The 21,451-nt window shown below is 28.4% G+C and overlaps 2 protein-coding genes across 2 annotated transcripts in view; one reads left to right on the top strand and one right to left on the bottom strand.

Annotated features, from left to right (window-relative positions):
* Positions 1–2,536: 2,536 nt before the first annotated feature.
* On the bottom strand, positions 2,537–15,204 carry LOC119603821. Its single transcript, XM_037956019.1, is given in 8 exon segments — positions 2,537–2,832; positions 2,905–2,991; positions 2,994–3,066; positions 4,853–5,194; positions 5,253–5,459; positions 5,522–5,662; positions 5,725–5,818; positions 15,173–15,204. Coding segments are annotated over 8 exon segments (1,272 nt in total).
* An 18-nt stretch (positions 15,205–15,222) lies between these two features.
* Positions 15,223–21,451, top strand: part of LOC119603820 (ephrin type-B receptor 1-B) — a 208,674-nt gene continuing 202,445 nt past the window's right edge. Inside the window, exons 1-2 of the mRNA XM_037956018.1 lie at positions 15,223–15,237; positions 19,092–19,272. Coding sequence (XP_037811946.1) covers positions 15,223–15,237; positions 19,092–19,272 — 196 coding nt within the window. The remainder of the gene's footprint in view (positions 15,238–19,091; positions 19,273–21,451) is intronic.

The following is a 21,451-nucleotide window of genomic DNA, read 5'->3' as shown; positions in this document are numbered from 1 at the left end:
ACTCGGATATTATAAGAGATAAGTAGTATGTCCAAGCTGTTTTTTCAAGATCTCGTCGAGCGCTTTCACAAAATATAAAAATCTTTGTATTTGGGTGAAAAACAAAAAAATGGCACGAGTTTAAAAATTTTACATGTCGTAGGTACCCTACTTTGAGCCGCCACAGCGCCGTCCCAGGGGCATCTGCAGGGTTCATCTTCAAAACTTAAACTCGAATACTCCTTGGCTACGCTCACGCCAATTTTATCCCGATCGGATCAGCCGTTTAGAAATGCCAGATTTATTTCCAAAAAATTTCCATTCTGCCCCACTGTGCATTCTAATTAATTACAATTAAATAATAATTGTTTTTGCAGTAATATTTCTGTAAATAAAAGCTATATTTCTGTCAAAATTCGTATCTAAGTATATATGTATGTAGCTAGTTGATAATAAGTGATGTGCATTAAAGTGATTTTCGGAACAGGTTTTGTATGGGACCGATCGGACCCATGGACCGATCGTGGAAAAAGATTTTAAATAACATTTTGTATACAAAAGTATATGTTTGGTAATAAGTAATATGAATTTAAGTGATATCTGGGAGGGGACTAAATTAATATTTGTGCCAAATTTTGCAAGGTTATCATTATTTGGTATTGATTTATGTGCGTTTAAGTGATTTTTTGAAGGAGATCCTCTACGGGAGCTATGACCAAATATGGACCGATCGTGAAACAATTTTAAAATTACATTTTTGTATACAAAAGTAATATTTGTGACAAATTTTGTATAGAAATTTTACAGTATCATTTCTGTATATAAAAGCAATATTTGTGCCAAAATTTGTATGGATACCATCATTTAATAATAAGTTATGTGCGTTTAAGAGATTTTCGGGAGGGGACCTTGTATGGGAGCTAAGACCAAATATGGACCAATAGTGAAAACATTTTACAGTATCATATCTATCTATAAAGGCAATATTTGTAAAAAATTTTGTATGGATATCATTATTTGGTAATGTGTAATATGCGCTTAAGTTATTTTCGGGAGGGAACCTTGTATTAAGAAAATTCTTCCTCTATATGAATTCAATTCACATACAACTTTTACTTGTAAAAGTTTGAAAAGATATTGTCATTCTACCGGAAATTATTAACAATTAATGAATTTTCCGGGAAACCGATGTAAACCGATTTTGCTATTTTTCAATACCAAAATGCCTAGGACAATAATGAATCTTTTGGCCGCATTTAATTAAACTCGGTAATGGGTTGTACTTCCATAACTTATTTCTTTTCAATGTAAGTTTTTCCTAGGTTATTTAGCATCGTTTTTACGTGAGCGTGTTTTACGCAGACAGACAGACGGAAATAACTAAATCGACTCAGAATTTGATATGGACCCGGAATATATATACTTTACTGGGTCTCATATTAATATTTTTTGTTGTTACATACGGAATAACAAACTTATAAAGTACTGCTCAAAAATATAGCGCACTTTCTGTTTATTATTTTCTCTTCTTATACCATTAAAAAAACTTTTTTTTGCGGTAAATTAAAGTTTATTAAAACAATATTGAAACTTATTTAAAAATAACTGCTCGGGATGATAAAATATTTTTGTCCCTATATTTTAAGACCCATTTGGTCCCAGTTGGTATTGAGTTGCCTTAGTGTAGCGAACATTTTGGGTTTTTTACCAATTTAATCTTTTAGCAGCTATTTTAAATTCTGAAGACATAAATCGTTAATCAATCAATCATAATATAATTTATAAACATTTGATAACAATTTAGTCAATGTTATTTGAGAATATTTCCTTGATAGATCCAAAATTTCTAAATTTTGCGCTATATCATTAAGCGTTTTTAATATTTTAACTAGGCCTACACACAGAAAAAAATCATTGTAAAAACGGCGAAAACAAGGTTGAATCAACATTTTTCAACTATGATTTTGCTTCATAGGTGTTTCATGTTAATTCAACATGATTTTCATGTTGAACTATAAAAACCCTTTAAATCAAATTGATACTCATGTTAAATTGAAATGTTTTCATGTTATTTTAACATGAAATCAATGTTATTTAACAGACCTATCTATATGTTAGGCATTTCATAACAAAAACCTAATACAAATTATTAAAATTTTTCAAAAACATAAAAAATTTCAATTTATATTAGTTTTTTGTTAAAAATATCTGTAATTAAGAAACCAAATGTATTAATATTTATTTAAAATAATTATTTATTTATATAAAATAAAAATTTAGAAATTTATACATATAATTAGTAAAATTAATTAATGTTGAATTAAGTTACTTAAGAGAAATATTTCTTCACAAACAAAACAAATAAACATATTGAAATTAATAATTATGCTTTTAAAAAGTTTAACAAGGAGTAAATTGCTGATAATTTGTTATCATTAGTAGGTTTAATTTCATAAAAGTATTCTTGTATAAATAGCCACGGACCTTGGCCACCTTTTGGATATTCTGAGGACATTGTATACATTATTTTAAAGCAAATATCTAAACTTTTCAAAAACTAGTCACATTTTAAGAGTGTTTCATCAAAATATACGTACAATTTTTCAAGATTATAAATACTATGACCTACAACTATTATAAAAGGTTGAATAGTTAAACTTCTGTTATAATATTTCTCTTTAAGTTCTGATATTATCTTTTCGTAATCATTTATAGTGGTAAGGTGGACAATAAAACTCTCGTTTGCATCTGGTATAGAAACCTTTTTTGAAATTTTTCCTCGTTTATCCGAAAAACGTGCGCTTGGTAAAATAACTGAATTTACCAGAATAGTATATATATAATCTAGTGAATCTGGAAACAAGGTGCTAATTAATAATATGACTTAAAAAATATACATAATATATATTATATTATAATAATTACTTTGTTCAGTAATATTCTTTGAATTTTTCAGAACTTCCTTAGACCTTTTGTCTTTTACATGTAAATAGTAATAGCTTACAATTTTTCCATAAATCCCTTACATTTACTTAAAAAAAGAAGATAACTCTTATTTGGGTGCATCAATTCGAAATCGATATTAACCTATATAGAAAACAGAAATGATAATCTATATATATATAAAAATGAATGTGTGTTTATTTGTTTGTGGGTTTGTTTGTGAGTTTGTTTGTTTGAAGTCTATAGACTGCTGGACCGATTTTCTTGAAATTTTCACAGTGCCTTCCTGTATGTCTGGAAGGAACTATAGGCTACTTTTTATTTAGAAATTTTAAGTGGGCGAGGTGCCACGCCTACATCCAAAATAATAATTAAAAGTTGCATATCTCAGAAACTGCAACAGCTAGAGTCCTCAGATTTTGTATGGACAACTTTGACATCCATATGAACATATGTGGAAAAAAATGGGCGGCCTATCTATAGTGGGCGTGACACCTCCCATATAATAAAATATTAAATTAGTATATCTGAGAAAATATAACAGTTAGAGTTCTCAAATTTTTCGGAGCTACTTTATTAACAACATGAATATTTAGGACAAAAAATAGGCGGACTAGCAATAGGGGGCACCTCCCATATGAATCTATATATATAAAAATGAAAGTGTGTTTGTATGTATGTATGTATGTATGTATGTATGTATGTATGTATGTATGTATGTATGTATGTTTGTTTGTTTGTTTGTGCTTTATAGACTGCTAAACGGCTGGACCAATTTTCCTGAAATTTTCACAGTTTCTTCCTGTATGTTTGGAAGGAACTATAGGCTACTTTTTTGGTTGAAATTTCATGTGGGCGACGTGTCACACCCATATTAAGAAAATATTAAATTAGTATATCTGAGATAATATAATAGTTAGAGTCTTCAAATTTTGTCGGAGCAACTTTAGTATCAATATAATTATTTAAGGCAAAAAGTAGGCGGATTAACATTAGGGGGCGTGGCACCTCCAATATAAATTAAATACAAAAATCTTGGAAACTATTACAGTTAGAATATTAAAAATTTGCACGAGTAACTTTAATATCCATGTAAACATTTTGGGAAATAAATTGGCGGACTACCCATGAGGGGAAAATTGGTTTATCTGGGAAACTAATAGAACTAAATTCTTCAAATTTTGCACTAAGAACTTAAATATTCATCTGAACATTTTGGAGAAAAAAGAGCGGACTTTCGTCAGGGGGGGCTTGGAGCCCCCATATAAATTAAATAGGAAAATTATTATATCTGAGAAACTATTAGAGCTAGAATCTTCAAATTTTAATTGAAGAACTTTGACATTCATGTGAACATTCAGAGAATAACGTGCGGACTTTCAATGGGGGGTTTGGCACCTCATATCTGAATTAAATACAAAATTTCGCTTATCTGGGAATCTAATAGAACAAGATTCTTCAAATATTGGAAGAAGAACTTTATTATACATATGAAAATTTTGGAGAAAAAAAGGGCGGACTTTCATCTGGGGGCTGTGAGTTCCCATATGAATTAAATAGAAAAATTCGTATATCTGAGATACTATTAGAGCTAGAATCTTCAAATTCTACATGAAGATCTTTGACATAATGTGAACATTTAGAGAATAACTTGCGGACTTTCAATGGGGTCTTGGCACCGCCTATATGAATTAAATACAAAATTTCGTATATCCGGAAAAATATTAGATTTTTTTTTAATTTGTCATCGATTACATTGAAATCTTAATTAACGTTCGGAAAAAATGTATCTCTGGAAAACATTACAGTTAGAATCTTCAAAATTATTAAGAAGATTTTTTATTTATATTGCTTTTAGGGTAGCAAAGCACACTGGGTATAGCTAGTAATACATAAATATGAAATTTCAACACAATTTGTTTAAACTTACTAGTTCGTTAGACCGAGCGTTAGAATAGAGAGGCCAGTTCTCTAGAAATTCATAATTATTAGTAGATAACTTCAATTCTTTTTGCTTTAACAAGAATGTTCGTTGCCATTTATCTTTAACTTCATCCCAATTAGAAAAATCTCTAGAAAGGTAAGCTGTTAAAGCTAGTAAAATTGATTCATCGAGTTCAGAATTAACTGTCAGCGAGTTGGAATTCGAAGCATCTAAATTTTCTTTAATTTTAACTGATGAGCGTGCACGCTTTGCCTTTTGGTTAACGTATTTATCCCAAAAATTCCCTCCTGGACTCGCTTTTCTACCTTGTGGAATAAAATAGTATTCCTAATAGTTAACAAAACAAAATTATTTCTGCATTAAATTTGTTTCATTAAAAACTTACTCTTATCTCACTGGGGAAGTTGTTGACAATATCGTTCACTATTATTGGCAAATCTTTTGGTGATAATTTAGCTTCATGATAAAATATGTCTTCCAAAATTATATTAATCAATTCTGCACGAAATGAGTCAGTCAAGTTATCATTTTGTTTATAAAAACTTGTTAAAGATTTCCCCTTAGGACTTTCTTCTAAAATCTGCTTTAGACTCTAAAATTAAATATAAATCACTTAATAGTAGCGGACACTATGAAAACAAATCCGTACTTTACCTTAGATAGCTTACAACTTCCAACTGATAGAGAAAAAGATGTTGTTGGTGTTGATGTTGTTCCAATATTAGATTGGTTTTGTAGCCATGAAACTACTTTTTCGGCTATCGCTTCAGACAATGTTTCGTCATTAATTCCGTACTGATAGATTAATAAAAATATTCATTAATTCTTAACTAAATAGTTGTAATAACGTTTAATACCTCAGTTTTTCTCCAACTAAAAAGTTTTTCTCGGAAACAAGCACGAATACCAATAGGGGGTATGGCTTCCTTCATATCTTCCTTTGATAAATACCTTCCCAGCAAAAAATAATTGATGTCATACTTTACAAACGACATCTTAATCACATTTAAAAATGCGATTGCATACTTTTCGCTTTTATAAACCAAACATATACTTACAAATTAAAACACAGTTAAAAATGAGAAAAGAGATGTAGAAAAGTCACTACAAACAACATATTCGAAGTACTTCAAATTTTGATGAAAAACCAATGAAATTTACATAAGCGTTTCATTGAAAGAATGTGGTTTATTTTTGACATACAAATATCGGATTTTTACAGCTTCTAAAGATAAGATTAGATGTAGTTCAAAGTTGTCAAAAATGAACAACATCCCTCCAATGACACGCTAATGTAAAATTCATAGGTTTTTCACCTGAATTTGAAGCACTTCGGGTTACTAGTTGTGATGAAAATTCTACATCTTTTTCCACACTTTTTTTGCGGGGTTAAATCAAATGTAATTTGCGCATCTAAATAAAAACATAAATGATACTCACATTTGTCAAATTATCTTAAAAAATGCATTAAATGCAATTACTTACTTGTTAAATAAGGTTTTACTTCAATTAAGTAAAAAGTTTGCAGCAGATCATCTAATGTGAATTTCCATTAGTATTCTGAACAACTGGAATATTTAATATTATATTACCATCTTCGTCACTTAAGAAATTCATGTTTTCTTCAATTGATACAATTTCTTCTACAGCACTTGTCTTTGGTAAAGACATAATTTTATTTTTATGTTTAAAAAAATTTATTTAACTCACTTTTAAACCACGCTTTTATAATAAAACACTCACGATACTTATTTAAGCTTTACTAATAGATGAATGATGCATTTTTTATGTTCTAAAATAGCGGTACTTTTTGCAGAATTCAACATGATTCCATTTCATTTCAATTCTTTCTCATGTTATTTCAAAATTCAACAACTTCGTTTCAATCTGATTCCAATTGGTTTTATCTTGGTATAATGTTGTTTTAACATGATACAATGTTGATTTAACATGAATCAGTGTCAATTTAAAATTAACTGATGTCGATTCAACATGATTCAATGTTAATTTAACTTGAAACAATGTTATTTATAATATATATAGAAATTGTAATTTTTAAATGTTTTTTAACATGAACCGACATTGATTTAACATAAAAACAATGTTGTTTTAACATGGACTAATGTTGATGCAACTTGAAACCATTTTATTCGCAATTCGTTAATCATTTCAAATTTTCCAACTAATATATTTAATTGCTTCCATTTAAAATATTTGTATTATTTTTGCGAAAGATATTTACCCATACAAGCTATTGCATATTGCAGCTTACAGACAAATATGGGCATTTCCATCGTGACGAACGTGACGGTCGTACGTTTTAAAGAGATGAAAAGTATATATATACATATATATTTTTTTAAAATTCTTGTATTTTTATATAGGTTCAATATCTGCGAATTTCACCTGGCTATTTGGTTAAAACCTTTTTTATTGTAATTTGGAATATTTATTGATTGTTTTTCAGCTTTTAGAACTAAAAAATTTTTTTTGGTCCATGATTAGGCATAGCTTTTTGACAAAAATGTAAAAATCTGCGAATTTCACCTGGCTATTTGGTTAAAACCTTTTTTATTGTAATTTGGAATATTTATTGATTGTTTTTCAGCTTTTAGAACTAAAAAATTTTTTTTGGTCCATGATTAGGCATAGCTTCCATACAAAGTCCACATTTGATATACCCATAAACTTGGATATATAACTAAAATTTCGCCATCTTGATAATACAAACACACAAAAAACTTTCAAATGTACAACTACTGACCCTTCTGCCGATAGCCGATATCCGAAAATCACTTTTTTTCCATACATTTCTTAAAAATATCATTTGTTGAATTTCTGTGCTTTTTCTTCCACTTGTCAACTAAAAAGTCATAACTATCACCTAATTGAATAAATTGCATAAATATCACATCTTTTTAAATAACAATATTTCACAATTCGAAGGTTGCACTTGAGAAAATTTATGTAATGTGACGTGACATGACAGACTTTGAAATTCTATAAAAAATAACCCCGCTTAGAATTATTTTTTTTTTTCTTTTAAATTGAGTTCTATATACTAAACTTAATTTAGATTCAAAGTTTTGAATACTTCTGAATGCCAACTAAAAAGTTATCGGGATAAATCCTGTTTCAACGTGACGAACGTGACATTTAAAAGTCTATGAAAGAAAACCGAAAATTTGCCTTTTAAGGATCTTTATCTTTTTATATTTGTATGTTTTAAGATAACTATTATTCCAACAAATATTTTCCGATAAAAGTCCATTTAAATATTAGCCTTTAAAATAATAAAAACTATTAAAAGCAAATGCTAATAAAGGTGCAAAAATATGCCTGAAATATTATTGTAACTTTTAATTCCGATTTCTCATCATAGTGGTTAAGAAAAGCTTTGGGGTCTTTAATTTAATAAAATTTGAATCTTTTTCTATAATAATAGAAGTTGAAATTTTATTTTTGATGACTTAGTTTTTGAGCCACGGTGGACTTTTCGGTGGAAATGCCCATATATTTTATATTGCTTGCCTATAATAGCAAAATATTTTCCTACACAAATTATTCGTAGTAAAAAATATTCATGCCATGCCGGCAAAAATGTGCCAACTTAAAATGTGCGCAAGCAGAGCATGTATGTGACGACGAAACTACTAAATAAAACGATAGTCGTGACTATGAGGTTGTAATATTTTTACTACAAATTTTAAATATTATTTAATATAGGAAATTATTTATGGTCTAAAATTTTACATTTTATGTTGGAATTGAAAGATTATAAAATGTGAGGAATGTATGCAAAAATAACCAAATATTAATTAGAAAATTATTGAAATCGTCTGTAGTTATGTTTGTAGAAATGTTTAATGTACATATGTATATTAAATTAATGTTTAATTTGTACGTGGAGTATTAAAATGTATTTATTTGTATTGATTGTACAAGTTAATATAATTAGAAAAATTTATGTAATTAGATAATATATATGAAGATGCAAAAAATACAATTAAGTTTTTACATGAAATGAAAAATAAGTCAAAAAGAGTTACAACAAATTTTCTCTCCAAAAAACGTGACCTGGTCGCGGTAGGAGCATACTTCGTATATTTTGATATTATGTGATAAATGTTGCTATTAGGTAAATATTTTACATATTATTGTTAAAGAATCATAAGTATTTAGTATAATTTTATATTTTGTTGTTGTTATTTTAAATATCGGACCATATATTATAAATTCCTGTAATTTTAGAAAATATATCAAACAAATAAATAATAATTCTACATGTTTTAATGAGAATTTCCAAATATTGCTAAATTTTACCTTTGACCTCCAAATTTTACGCCTTAGGATTTCCCCATTTATATTTAACTTCAGGGACATGTTTTATATACCTGAGACACTAGCTATACCCAGTGTGCTTTGCTACCCTAAAAGCAATATAAATAAAAAATCTTCTTAATAATTTTGAAGATTCTAACTGTAATGTTTTCCAGAGATACATTTTTTCCGAACGTTAATTAAGATTTTAATGTAATCGATGACAAATTAATAAAAAATCTAATATTTTTCCGGATATACGAAATTTTGTATTTAATTCATATAGGCCAAGACCCCATTGAAAGTCCGCCCGTTATTCTCTAAATGTTCACATTAATTCACATTAATGTCAAGATTCTAGCTCTAATAGTTTCTCAGATATACAAATTTTTCTATTTAATTCATATGGGAACTCCGTAAATATTTTGTTTAAAATGTATAACAGTAAAGAATTAGGACACATTTTGTAAAATATTACAAAAAAAACTGTTTTTCTCGAAATTCGCAGAATTTAAATCCCAGGTACAGCTTAACTATAAGATGTATTTTTTTCACTGTTTTATTCCTTCATTTATTGACTATAAATACCCTGATGATATTTCTAAAATTTTAAAATTTGATTAACAAAGATTTAAAAAAAATGAAAATGGAGTTTTGAAACTGCCGTGTAAAAAATTATTTTTTTGATCATAGCTAAGAAAAGGTTCATGATATCTTTTAAGGACAAAAACTTCCATTCTAGTAAATATATATATATATATATATATATATATATATATATATATATAAATAAATTTTATATGTAGGACATATGATATGATTCTTTAACAATAATATGTAAAATATTTACGTAATAGCAACATTTAACACATAATATCAAAATATACGAAGTATGCTCCTACTGCGACCAGGTCACGTTTTTGGAGACAAAATCTGTTGTAACTTTGTTTGACTTAAAGTAACAAGAATTATATATATAATATAAATTATGAAGGGCAGTATTCGCTTTGTTTAGAGGTAATCGAGCTCAAATGTAAATAATGCACATACAGTGCACTCGCGGTAACGTGAACTAATTAAAACCAAGGGAGTTCATGTTAGCGAAATTGTTCACGTTAGCGATTGTCAAATTTCATGAAAAAAATATGAAATTTTAATTTATAAATCTGTATTTTACACACTTGAGCGTGATATTCTTTTATTATTATTTATATTATTATAATATAAAACTAAAATTTTATTAAAATCCATTTTCTTTTAACATTAGACCACTTACAGGCCAATTCCTATCACGCATTCGCAGGAACCAACGGTAAAGAGTTTTTTCATTAACTGGAAGTTCTAATGATTTTAAAGTTTGTCTTTTTCCCGGTCCTTGGTATGTGTTGTTTGCACAACGCAAAATTGCTTGTTTTTATACCCTACACCACTTTAGTGGGGAGGGTATATTGTGTTTGTGCTGATGTTTGTAACGCACAATAATATTGGTCCTATACCCACCTTAAAGTATACCAATCGGCTTAGAATCATTTTCTGAGTCGGTTTAGCTATGTCCGTCTGTCCGTCCGTCCATGTAAACCTTGTAATCAAACTACAGGCCGCAATTTTGAAGATAATTGAATGAAATTTGGTACATGATCTTCTATTGTCCCAGGGACAAACCCTATTGAAAATGGTTAAGATCGGTCCATTATTTCACCTAGCCCCCATACAACTGTACCCCCCAAAAAGGGTTGTAAACATTGTAATCAAATTACAGGTCGAAATTTTGGAGATAATTCAATGAAATTTGGCACATATGGTACTGTAGACAAAGCCTATTGAAAATGGTTAACATCGGTCCATTATTTCACCTAGGCCCCATAGAATTGAACCCGCCAAATAGGGCTTTTATGTTCATAATTATGCTTAATATACTCGTATCTCGACAAAAAGCTGCAAAACCAAGTTCTATACTAGTCTTGATGACCCTGATAAAATTTTTAATTATAGGGCCTCATTTGACCCTTAGCCCCTCTAAAAAGCTCCATCAAAATTTTACTTAAATATCCACAGTTTTATTAAACTGTAAATGGCAGATATACTAATCTGAGGCAAGGTACAATTCAACTTAAATGCTTTATTATGAAAACCACATCACATTTTATTCGTATACAGGTGTAGGGTAATATATGGTCGGTGTCGCCCGACTATAACTTCTTACGTGTTTCTTTTTAATACTGCATATTGTTGACTTAGCGACATTATACTTTTTTGATAAACTAGTCACACTTGTCCCTCTTTGCAAACTATCTAAAATGTCTGCCTTTTCTTTTAACTGCAAACATTTAGATTTTTTTACACTCATAACTTCAAATTTCTTTGCCATATAAACAAAATAATTTAGGGGATATACATTCATTTATATAAGCAGATTCCCAAAATTTTCAAATTCGAATTTAATGAATGTATTTCAATGTTGTCTACATGCTTAGAAAACATATATTGTGAAAAAAAAATTGTTCACGTTATAGAGCTTTCTGTGTTTGTTCACGTTACAGAGTAGTCAATGTAAAAAACATCTTGTTCACGTTAGGCGGTGTTCACGTTAGACGGTGTTCACGTTACCGCGAGTGCACTGTACATATATAATTGTCATTTCATGTAAAAACTTAATTGTATTTTTGCATCTTCACATATATTTTCTAGTTATATAAATTTTTCTAATTATATTAACTTTTACAATTAATACAAATAAATACATTTTAATACTCCACATAAAAATTAAACATTAATTTAATATATCGTCATATGAAATCCAAAAAGCCCTAAGTTACAAAAAAATCAATATCGACTTTTTGATTGATTATGATGCACCGTATCAAAATACATGTTCCTGTTAAATTTTACACTCCTACAATTAAAATCAACGTCCCTATCAAAGAAATTCTAAAAAGTTATGTTCTAAAATCACCTTAAAATTCATGAAAATTTTAAAATTCTTTTGAATTTTTAACTTTGAAACTGTGAAATGTTATAAGTTGGCATCAAATGAAACAAAAATGGCACTTTTAGCGAATCCTTGTAATTTAGAGATTATTTTATCGATTTTAGAATTTTTTCAAAGAACATTCCAATTTCCTAAAATCTTTATGAAAACAAAGAACCCTTATGCCTTCCATGTTTCGGCCTATTTAACCAACAAAAACCGATGTGAATTTAGTTGAAAATGTTAAAACTAACTTGAGAAAATGTTGAACATTTTTGGTTTATTTATCATTTTAGACGGTTTTTTGCTTCTCTCGAAAAATTTGTTCAATGTGACTTAGGGCTTTTTGGATTTCATATGACGATATGTACCATAAACATTTATTTTTGCATACATTCCTCACATTATATAATCTTTCAATTCTAACACAAAATGTAAAATTTTAGACCATAAATAATTTCCTATATTAAATAATATTTAAAATTTGTAGTAAAAATATTACAACCTCATATTCGCGACTATCGTTTTATTTAGTAATTTCGTCGTCACATATATGCTTTGCTTGCGTCATTTCGAGTTCGTACATTTTTGCCGGCATGGCATGAATATTGTACCCTCCACCACCATCAGTGGTGATAGAGGGTATATATAAGTTTGTCATTCCGTGTGTAACACCTAGAAATATTCATCTGAGACCCAACAAATATATATATTCTTCATCCTTATGAAATTCTGAGTCGATTTAGCTGTGTCCGTCTGTCTGTCTGTCTGCCTAAAACACGCTCACGTTAAAACTAAGCAAAAGAAATAAACCAAATTCACCAAAAAATATTTGTTATTATCATAAGCACTTCCGAAAATCACTTAAACGGATATATTTCATTGAATTATAAAGCTATCGGGATAAAAATCGACACAAATATGTTTTGTATACATACAAATCATTCTACAAATTTTTTTTACAGATCGGTCCATTATTGGTCAGAGCTCCCATATAAGGCCCACTTCCGAAAATCTCTTAAAAACACATATTTCATTGTCAAATAAAGCTATCGTGATAAAATTCGACATAAATATATTTTGTCTAAATATGAATTACTCTACTAATTTTTTTTCGGATAGGCCCATAATTGGTCATAGCTCCCATATAAGGTCCACTTCCTAAAATCACTTAAACGCAGATATTTCATTAAATTCTAAAACTATAAGGATAAAATTCGACTTGAATATATTCTATGTACATATAAATCATTCTACCACTTTTTTCCCGGATCGGTCCATTATTGACCATAGCTCCCATATAAGTCCCACTTCCGAAAATCATTTAAGCGCACATATTTAATTGTCAAATAAAGTTATATTGATAAAATTCGACACAAATATGTTTTGTCATAGAGGGTCCACTTGCGAAAATCAGTTAAACGCATATATTTCTTTGAATAATAAAGCTATCGGGATAAAGTACGACTTGAATATGTTTTGTAAGCATATAAATCATTCTACCAAACCTTACACAAATACATATAAAGTCCACTTCCGAAAATCACCTAAACGCAAATATTTCATTAATTAATAAATCTATTGTAGTAAAATTCGACTTGATTTTTTTGGCATATTTTTTCCTTATCGGTCGATAATTAGTCACAACTCCCATATAAGGACCCTTTCCGAAAATTACTCAAATACACATTGACGATCAAAGTTATCATTCTACGGAATTTTTTTCCGGATCGGTCCATAGGTTGTCTTAGCTGCCATATAAGGTATACTTCTGAAAATCACTTAATTCGTAATTAAATGATTACATCCGGATAAAATTCAAAATGAGCATGTTCTGTGTACAGATAAATCAATATATTAAAATGTTTTCAAACTGGCCTATTAATATACATACATATATCTCGACATAATTAAAATTAGTTTGACATATGCGTAAATGTTAGTACCCGCAATACGGAAACAAAAATTTTGCCAAGTTATCAGAAAATTAGATAGTTAAATGGGTTTCAATAAAAAGTAGCTTGCTGGTGGAGGGTATTTAAGATTTTGATATTATAGGCAAGCAATATAAAATATATGTACATATGTGGGTATTTTAAATATGTTAGCGAGTTGCTGCGAAATATACTGTATATGAAAAAAATTTAAGCTGCAATATGCAATAGATGGTGGGTAAATATTTTTTGCAAAAATACTACAAATATTTTGAACAGTACCATATTTTAAATATGCATATTTTTAAATATGAGGAAAATGCATATATATTGCAAATTAAAAAATAAAAATATAAAAGCAATTACTAATATTTAAACTCTGGTTTCAACATGTTTCGATGTTGATTTTATTGTAAATAAAATGTTAAATTAACATTGGCCCATGTTATTTTAACTAAACGCAATGTTGATTTTACGTTAAAAAATTAAGTTTTTACTATAAAAATGCATTTTATAAAATCAACATTGAAAACTGTTATTTTAACATTATAAAATGTTAAATCAAATGTGCACAATTTTATATCAAAACGAATAGTGTTGAAACAACTATTTTTAAGATTAAATTAACATCTTTTAATGTTGATTCAAATATAAACAATGTTGAATATACATTTTTTAAAAATTTTGTCAAAAATTTACAATGACTCGAAATCAACATTTTTTCATGTTGATTTTACATTGGGTTTTTTTTTTTTCTGTGTGTATGTTTAAATAGACCCAAAAATATGATCATATTTTCTACAAAAATTTAAAATTTAGTGACCCTAGTATTTTCATATTCTAAAAAGAGATAACAGGCCAAGAGAAAGGATGCTAAGACATGCACATGTGCTAACTGAAACACCACCAAGAAATATGTTGTTAAAGTTCTTATAAATGGACATTTAATTTTCAGTTAATGGACATTTTTCAGAAAATGGAAAATAACTATTATTTTTATTTATTTAGTATACAAATATATTATCAAATCGGTGTAATACGATTTTAGATATTAACGGATTAGTTCTTAATTTTTTATATTACATGTGAGATTTAGCTTGTGTAGAATTAAGCATATTCAGATCATATTAATGATGTGTTATTGTTCCGTAGATTAAGATTAAACAGTAGAGCACGTTTTTTATAGTTTTTTAGTGAAATTTGATCAAATTATTACAACTTGTATCATCACAATCTTAAATCTGCCAAAAAGTTACCCTTGTTAGGGGTCAGATTGTTGTTTACCTGGGGAAAAAATTGTAAAATCCTATTTGAAATTTATCTACAATGTCACTAGATATAATCATCATTAAAAAAAATTAACTATTGACAAATTAAGGGCATAATTCGACAAAAAGTAATTTACTTGTACTACAAGACACATTTCAGCAAAAGTAACCAAAGTCAACTGCTTTAAATTTGTCACTTCAAATCAAATTGCATTTAGAAGCCTAGACAAGTGTCTTTAATAATAATTATTTGCAATTTTGCAAAATTAATTAAAAATTTTCAATGTTGTTTCAACTTATTTCAAAGAGTGAAACAGTTTTTTGTGGTTAGTTTTGTATTAGAAGCCCTAATACCGTTATTTTGCCGTCTTACGCCGAATATTGGTACTATTACATAAACTGGACTTCGTTCTTGAAGTTACCATCAATCATGTTTTTCTAACTTAATTAATTGTAATACATATATACTATAGAAGGAATAAGAGTGTTATACTCATCGCTCTTCTGTATTCTGTATTTTTAAGCCCGTAATGATCGTTTAAGTAATTTTTTGAAGGGAACCTTATATGGGAAGTAGAGTCAATTATCCAAATAAAGTTTGATAGAGAGATTTTGGCTTCATTGAAACTTATGCGTGTCGAAATTCATCACTATACTCGTATTTTTCAGCTAGTAATGATCGTTAAAGTCATATTCTGAAGGGGACCTTATATGGGGGGTAGGGTCAGTTACGGACCGATCAACATAAAATTAGGTAGGCAGATTTTTGATCATATAAAACTTATGTGTGTTAAATTTTATCACTATACTCGTATTTTTAAGTCAGTAATGAGCGTTAAAGTCATTTTCTGAGGGGGCCTTGTATGGGGGGTCAATTATGGACCGATCAATATAAAATTTGGTAGAGAGGTTTTGGATCATGCAAAACTTATTTATGTCGAATTTCATCGCTATACTCGTACTTTTGAAACAGATATGCCCATTAAAGCTGTTTTTCGGGGGTCCATTTGTATTGGGGCTATCCGAAAACGTTGACCGATATTGCCCATTTTCAATACCAAACAAACCTTACCTATAAGAAATATTTATGTGAAATTTCAACCCTCTAGCTCTTTCCATTCGGACTCTATCGTGCTTTCAACAGACAGACAGACGGACGGACAGACATGGGCATAGAATTTAATGAGGACCCAGAATATATATACTTTTGTGGGTCTATGACCAATATTTCGATGTGTTACAAACGGAATGACAAAATCAATATACCCCCATCTTTTTTGATGGTGGGTATAAAAAAAGTAAATTTGCTTGACTTCCATAGCTTAGTTTTAACTTAAAAGTGTTTTAACCAGACAAACAGACGGACATAGCTAAATCGACTCATAAGGAACCAGAATATATATACTTTGGGTCCCAAATGAATATTTCTTGGTGTTACACACAGAATGACAAATTTATATACATATACCCTATATCACCACTGATGGTGGTGGAGGGTACAAAAACTTACATCGTTCTGAAATTTCATAATTGCACAAAAAAGTACCAAAAATCAGTCTTAAAGCACAGAAGTACTCATTTTGTCGTTTTTCGCCCGAAACTTTGGTCTTACATATTTCAAACATTTTAAAAAGCTTAATCAAAAAGGTTTCTGCTTAAGTATAGACAATAATCAGTATTTATTTATTCAAAAGTACTAATTTTGCCCTTTTTTCCCCCATCTAGCACCAAAAGAAGGGGCCCAAAAATATATTTTTTTTTAGCTTTTTGCTCTATTAAAATATAAATATTTACAATTTTATTTCTATAGACCTTTTTATACAGCAAATGCAAAATTTCCTTTTTTACCCGTTTCTCGTCCTAATGACAGGTTTTCGAAATATACACATGTATGTACATATTTCTGAGACTATAAAAATCATGGTCTATAATATTTTTCCTTTAGAAAGAAAAAAATCAGTCAGAAAGCGAAAAAGTACTAATTTTGCCCATTTTTTTCACCCATTTACCCTCTTTTTGCCCTTCGGTTTCTGTTTTGAAAAACCTATAAAACCCTCCAAGTATAGATCTATGTTCCAAATTTCGGTCCAACCGTTTAGACGGAATTTACAAATAAACAAATAAACAAAGAGATTTATGGTATATGTATGTATATTACACAGAAAAAAATATGCACAATTTTTTTCTTAACAATCGTTTGCTTAAATTTAATTTAGATTTTTATAAATATTTTTATTTGGTTTTATAACGAATTTGTTTAATTTTCACACAGAAGGAAAATATTTTCTAACAAACACTTTATTGAAATAAATTAAATTTTCAGTAAATATTTTTACTGGTTCAATAAATGCTTTTGTTTGAGTTTTATTTATATGTCAGCATATGTCAGCAATAAAACAAGTTTTGGAATGTACTAAAATGAATTGATATGATTCTTACTTGGTTTATAACATTTAATGTATAAGTGTTTCAGTTTTCACAGCACAAAGTAATAGTTTCTAGAAATAAAATTGTTGTCAGTATATAAGTAATTTTTTCTACAAATTTTAATTTTATAGAATTAGTAAAATTTTTGTAAAATTCAATATATATATTTTAACAAAATTTGTATAGATTCAATAAGAAATTTTGTGTATTATTATTGCCAAAATGCAATAAATAATTTATCTGTTTCGGATAAAATAATTGCTATCCTATTTTGGTAAAAAAAAAATACTTGGCTTTATGAATTTTTTGTTTGATTTTGAATTTAATTTTTTTCTGTGTAGAATGAATAAGTAAAATATATAAAAAATATTCTTCAAGCTTGCGTTCGAGTCCCACTTGGGGATAATTTTTTCAACATTGCACATTGGTTTAAAATTAGATTTTTCTGGCCGAATTGTAATTTTTTCATACTGTTTTTTTCGGACATTTTTTATGACATCGAGATGAAAAACACTTCAAATTATTAAAAAATGAATTTTGCTTTTAAAACCCGTTACTTCCTGCTAATTAACAGTTGCTCAAACATTGAACTTTTTAGTATTGTTGAAAAATCTAGTGCATTTATTTTAACTTAAGTATTTAGTTAAATGATTTTGTAGCTTACATATAGAAAGTTTTGAACAAAGTTTTTTATGAATTGCAAAGCTGATGGCATGTATTTATTAAATGTAACATAACAAATTTCAAATAATAAACAGATATAAAAAAAAACTATCTTTTCTGATGCATAATGGAAAATTTATTTTTTTATTTTTTTTTCGATAAATTTTAACTTTTAAAAAAATGTCCAACAGCGAAAAAACAAAATTCGAAAATAACGCGTAGTCTGTCAATCAGAATGTGTTATTTTTTTATGCAATAACTTGCAATAATTGGATTATTTTGTGATATTTTTAATTATATGTATACTGAAATTTTTTGCATTTTTGGGCCCGCTACCGCTCCTCATCAGCAATTTTCTGATGCAACTCAAGCCTGAAGGATGTTCAATTAATAATATATTCAATAGTTCGAAAAAACATTTAAATTTAACGTCGTCATCATCATCTACACGAATTCCGCCATTTAAGGTCTTTTGTTGATATAATTATAGGATTAAAATAAATAAATAAATAAAAATTAAGTGCTGTAAAAATTATCTTTTACTGCAGCGAACTAATAATTAAATATTTAGTTCTAATGAAACCTTAAAAATAGCTTTTACCAATTGTAATTCAGTTAAATTTTTTTGTGTCTCTTATTTTTAGTGGGTGGAAGAAAGTTTTACTGATTTTGTCAAAGGCATAAATTGGAGAAGTTATGTTGTGTGCGATGTAGCATATCATAATGTTAATAACTGGCTTTGGTCACCGTTTATTGATCGAGGTCCAGCTAATCGATTATACATTGAAATTCAATTTACCATTAGAGACTGCTCACTTTTTCCAGGTAAGTACAAAAAATACGAATTTTACATCTATATACGCATGTGGGAAAAAAATTAATCAGTGGTGGTAAAAATAATAAAAACCATCAAAATTTTCACAAAAAACATCCATTATAATTTAATGATATATATATATATATATATATATATATATATATATATATAGATATATATATATATATATATATATATATATATATATATATATATATATATATATATATATATATATATATATATATATATATATATATATCATATATATATATATTTTCTCCTTTTTTCCAGAGATAAAACAAAAATTTGATATTGGGACTTAAAAGACCCCTTGGGGTATCTAAAAATAATATTTTTTGTTACAATAAAATGTATTTGAACGTTCCAAGATAAATTATTCGGATCATTCTTCTGTCGCTAATTCAATATATTGGAACTTAAGTCCATTTTTATAATACTAGGATCAACTATTTTCGGGGAAAGTTTTCTGGTATATATTCTTTTAGATATCAGCTTTTATACATTTTAAGTTTTCAATGTTTTGTGGAAGTGTACAACTCCAAAACATGCCTCGAAGAAGCACCATTCAAAATAGTAAAATCATTATTTTTATATACCAATGGCATCCATGCTGCATGGCACGATATCATTATGATCACATCAAAAATGTTGATATGTGTTTAAATATTATTTACTATGATCAAATTAAAACCAAAATTTAGGACTTACAGTGTTATTGTAACGGGCAACATAAGCGTGAAAGTTACGAGTAGTAAAAACTGAAATCTACTATATAGGATGACGTTTTGTTAAGGCATGTTTTGGGGTTGTATACCGCTATAATATATTGAAAATTTAAAAAACATTAGTGCCAATATGTGCATGAATATACACTAGACAACTTTGTCGGAAAATATCGTCCCTAGAGGTACGAAAAGGGACTTATGATCCAGATAATTCAATTAGAAACTGAAAAACGATACCAAAAATACATCTTGGAACGTTTAAGTACAGATCCTTATAACAAAAAATATTATTTTTAGATACCCTATGGGTTCTATTAAATTCCAATATAAAATTTTGGTTTTATCTGTGGAAAAAGGGTGAAAACTTTACAAATATAGCCAAAAATCGCCATTTTAATGATATTACATGAAAAGAGGGTACAAATCCCCCAAAATTGTGGACCAAATGGGTCAAAAATATATCCATGCGGTTGATAGTAACCCCTTTAAACAATATTAAGCATAAAACCATGCGATTCTAAAATTTGTGTATCGTATAATATGATCAAATATGAAATACAGGAAAAATTCGCATACTTTTGTAAAGTAGTTTCATGGACTTTTTTTAAAAAAGAACAACTAATTTCAGAAAATGTAAAGTTTTCAAGTTTTAAGGGGGCGTGATATCAAAACTATGGACTATCTAGACAATATAACAAATGAATTTATTTATTTTCCACACAAAATATATATATGCATAGTTTACCTAAATTCGAATACTTATGAGAGACACTATATATATATATATATATATATATATATATATATATATATATATATATATATATATATATATATATATATATATTTTCTAGGTTTTTTTGCTCTATCATATTTTATAAAGGTAAGGATAGTTTTATAAAAATCGGGCGTAGAAAGGGCGTGGCATCGGATCAAGTTCTTATATATAGACTATAGTTCTTTCCAAGCTTATACCTATCGGTATACAAAATTTCAGGTTAATCGGTTCAGTAGTTTTTGCATATTGTGATTGTAAAATTGGTGTAATAATAGTTTTGCAAAAAGTGGGCGTAAAAAGGGGCGTGTCATCCGATCAAGATCTTATATAGCCTATTGTTCCTTTTGGGGTTAGACCTATTAGCTGTCCAAATTTCATGTAAATCAGTTCAGTAGTTTTACCGTGAAAGCGTAACAAACACACAAACAAACAGTCTGTTTTATATACATATATATAGGATTATATATTATAGGTTTTGAAGATGTAATGTGTCGTACTGTTCATACCACAACATTCATTATAATAGATTTCATGAAAATCGGATCAGTAGTTTTTTTGTATGCCTGAACGTAAATTTGGTTTAATAATTGTTTTACAAAAAGTTGGTGTAAAAAGGGGCGTGGCGTCCGATCCTGAGATAAGACTTATCGGTTCAGTAGT

The sequence above is a fragment of the Lucilia sericata genome, unplaced genomic scaffold (genome assembly GCF_015586225.1).
Source record: "Lucilia sericata isolate MDLA Ls3-8-SP2 unplaced genomic scaffold, ASM1558622v1 Contig000342F_arrow, whole genome shotgun sequence".
NCBI lineage: Eukaryota > Metazoa > Arthropoda > Insecta > Diptera > Calliphoridae > Lucilia > Lucilia sericata.
The sequence above is the reverse complement of the archived record's forward strand: the minus strand, read 5'-3'. Positions and strand labels throughout refer to the sequence as shown.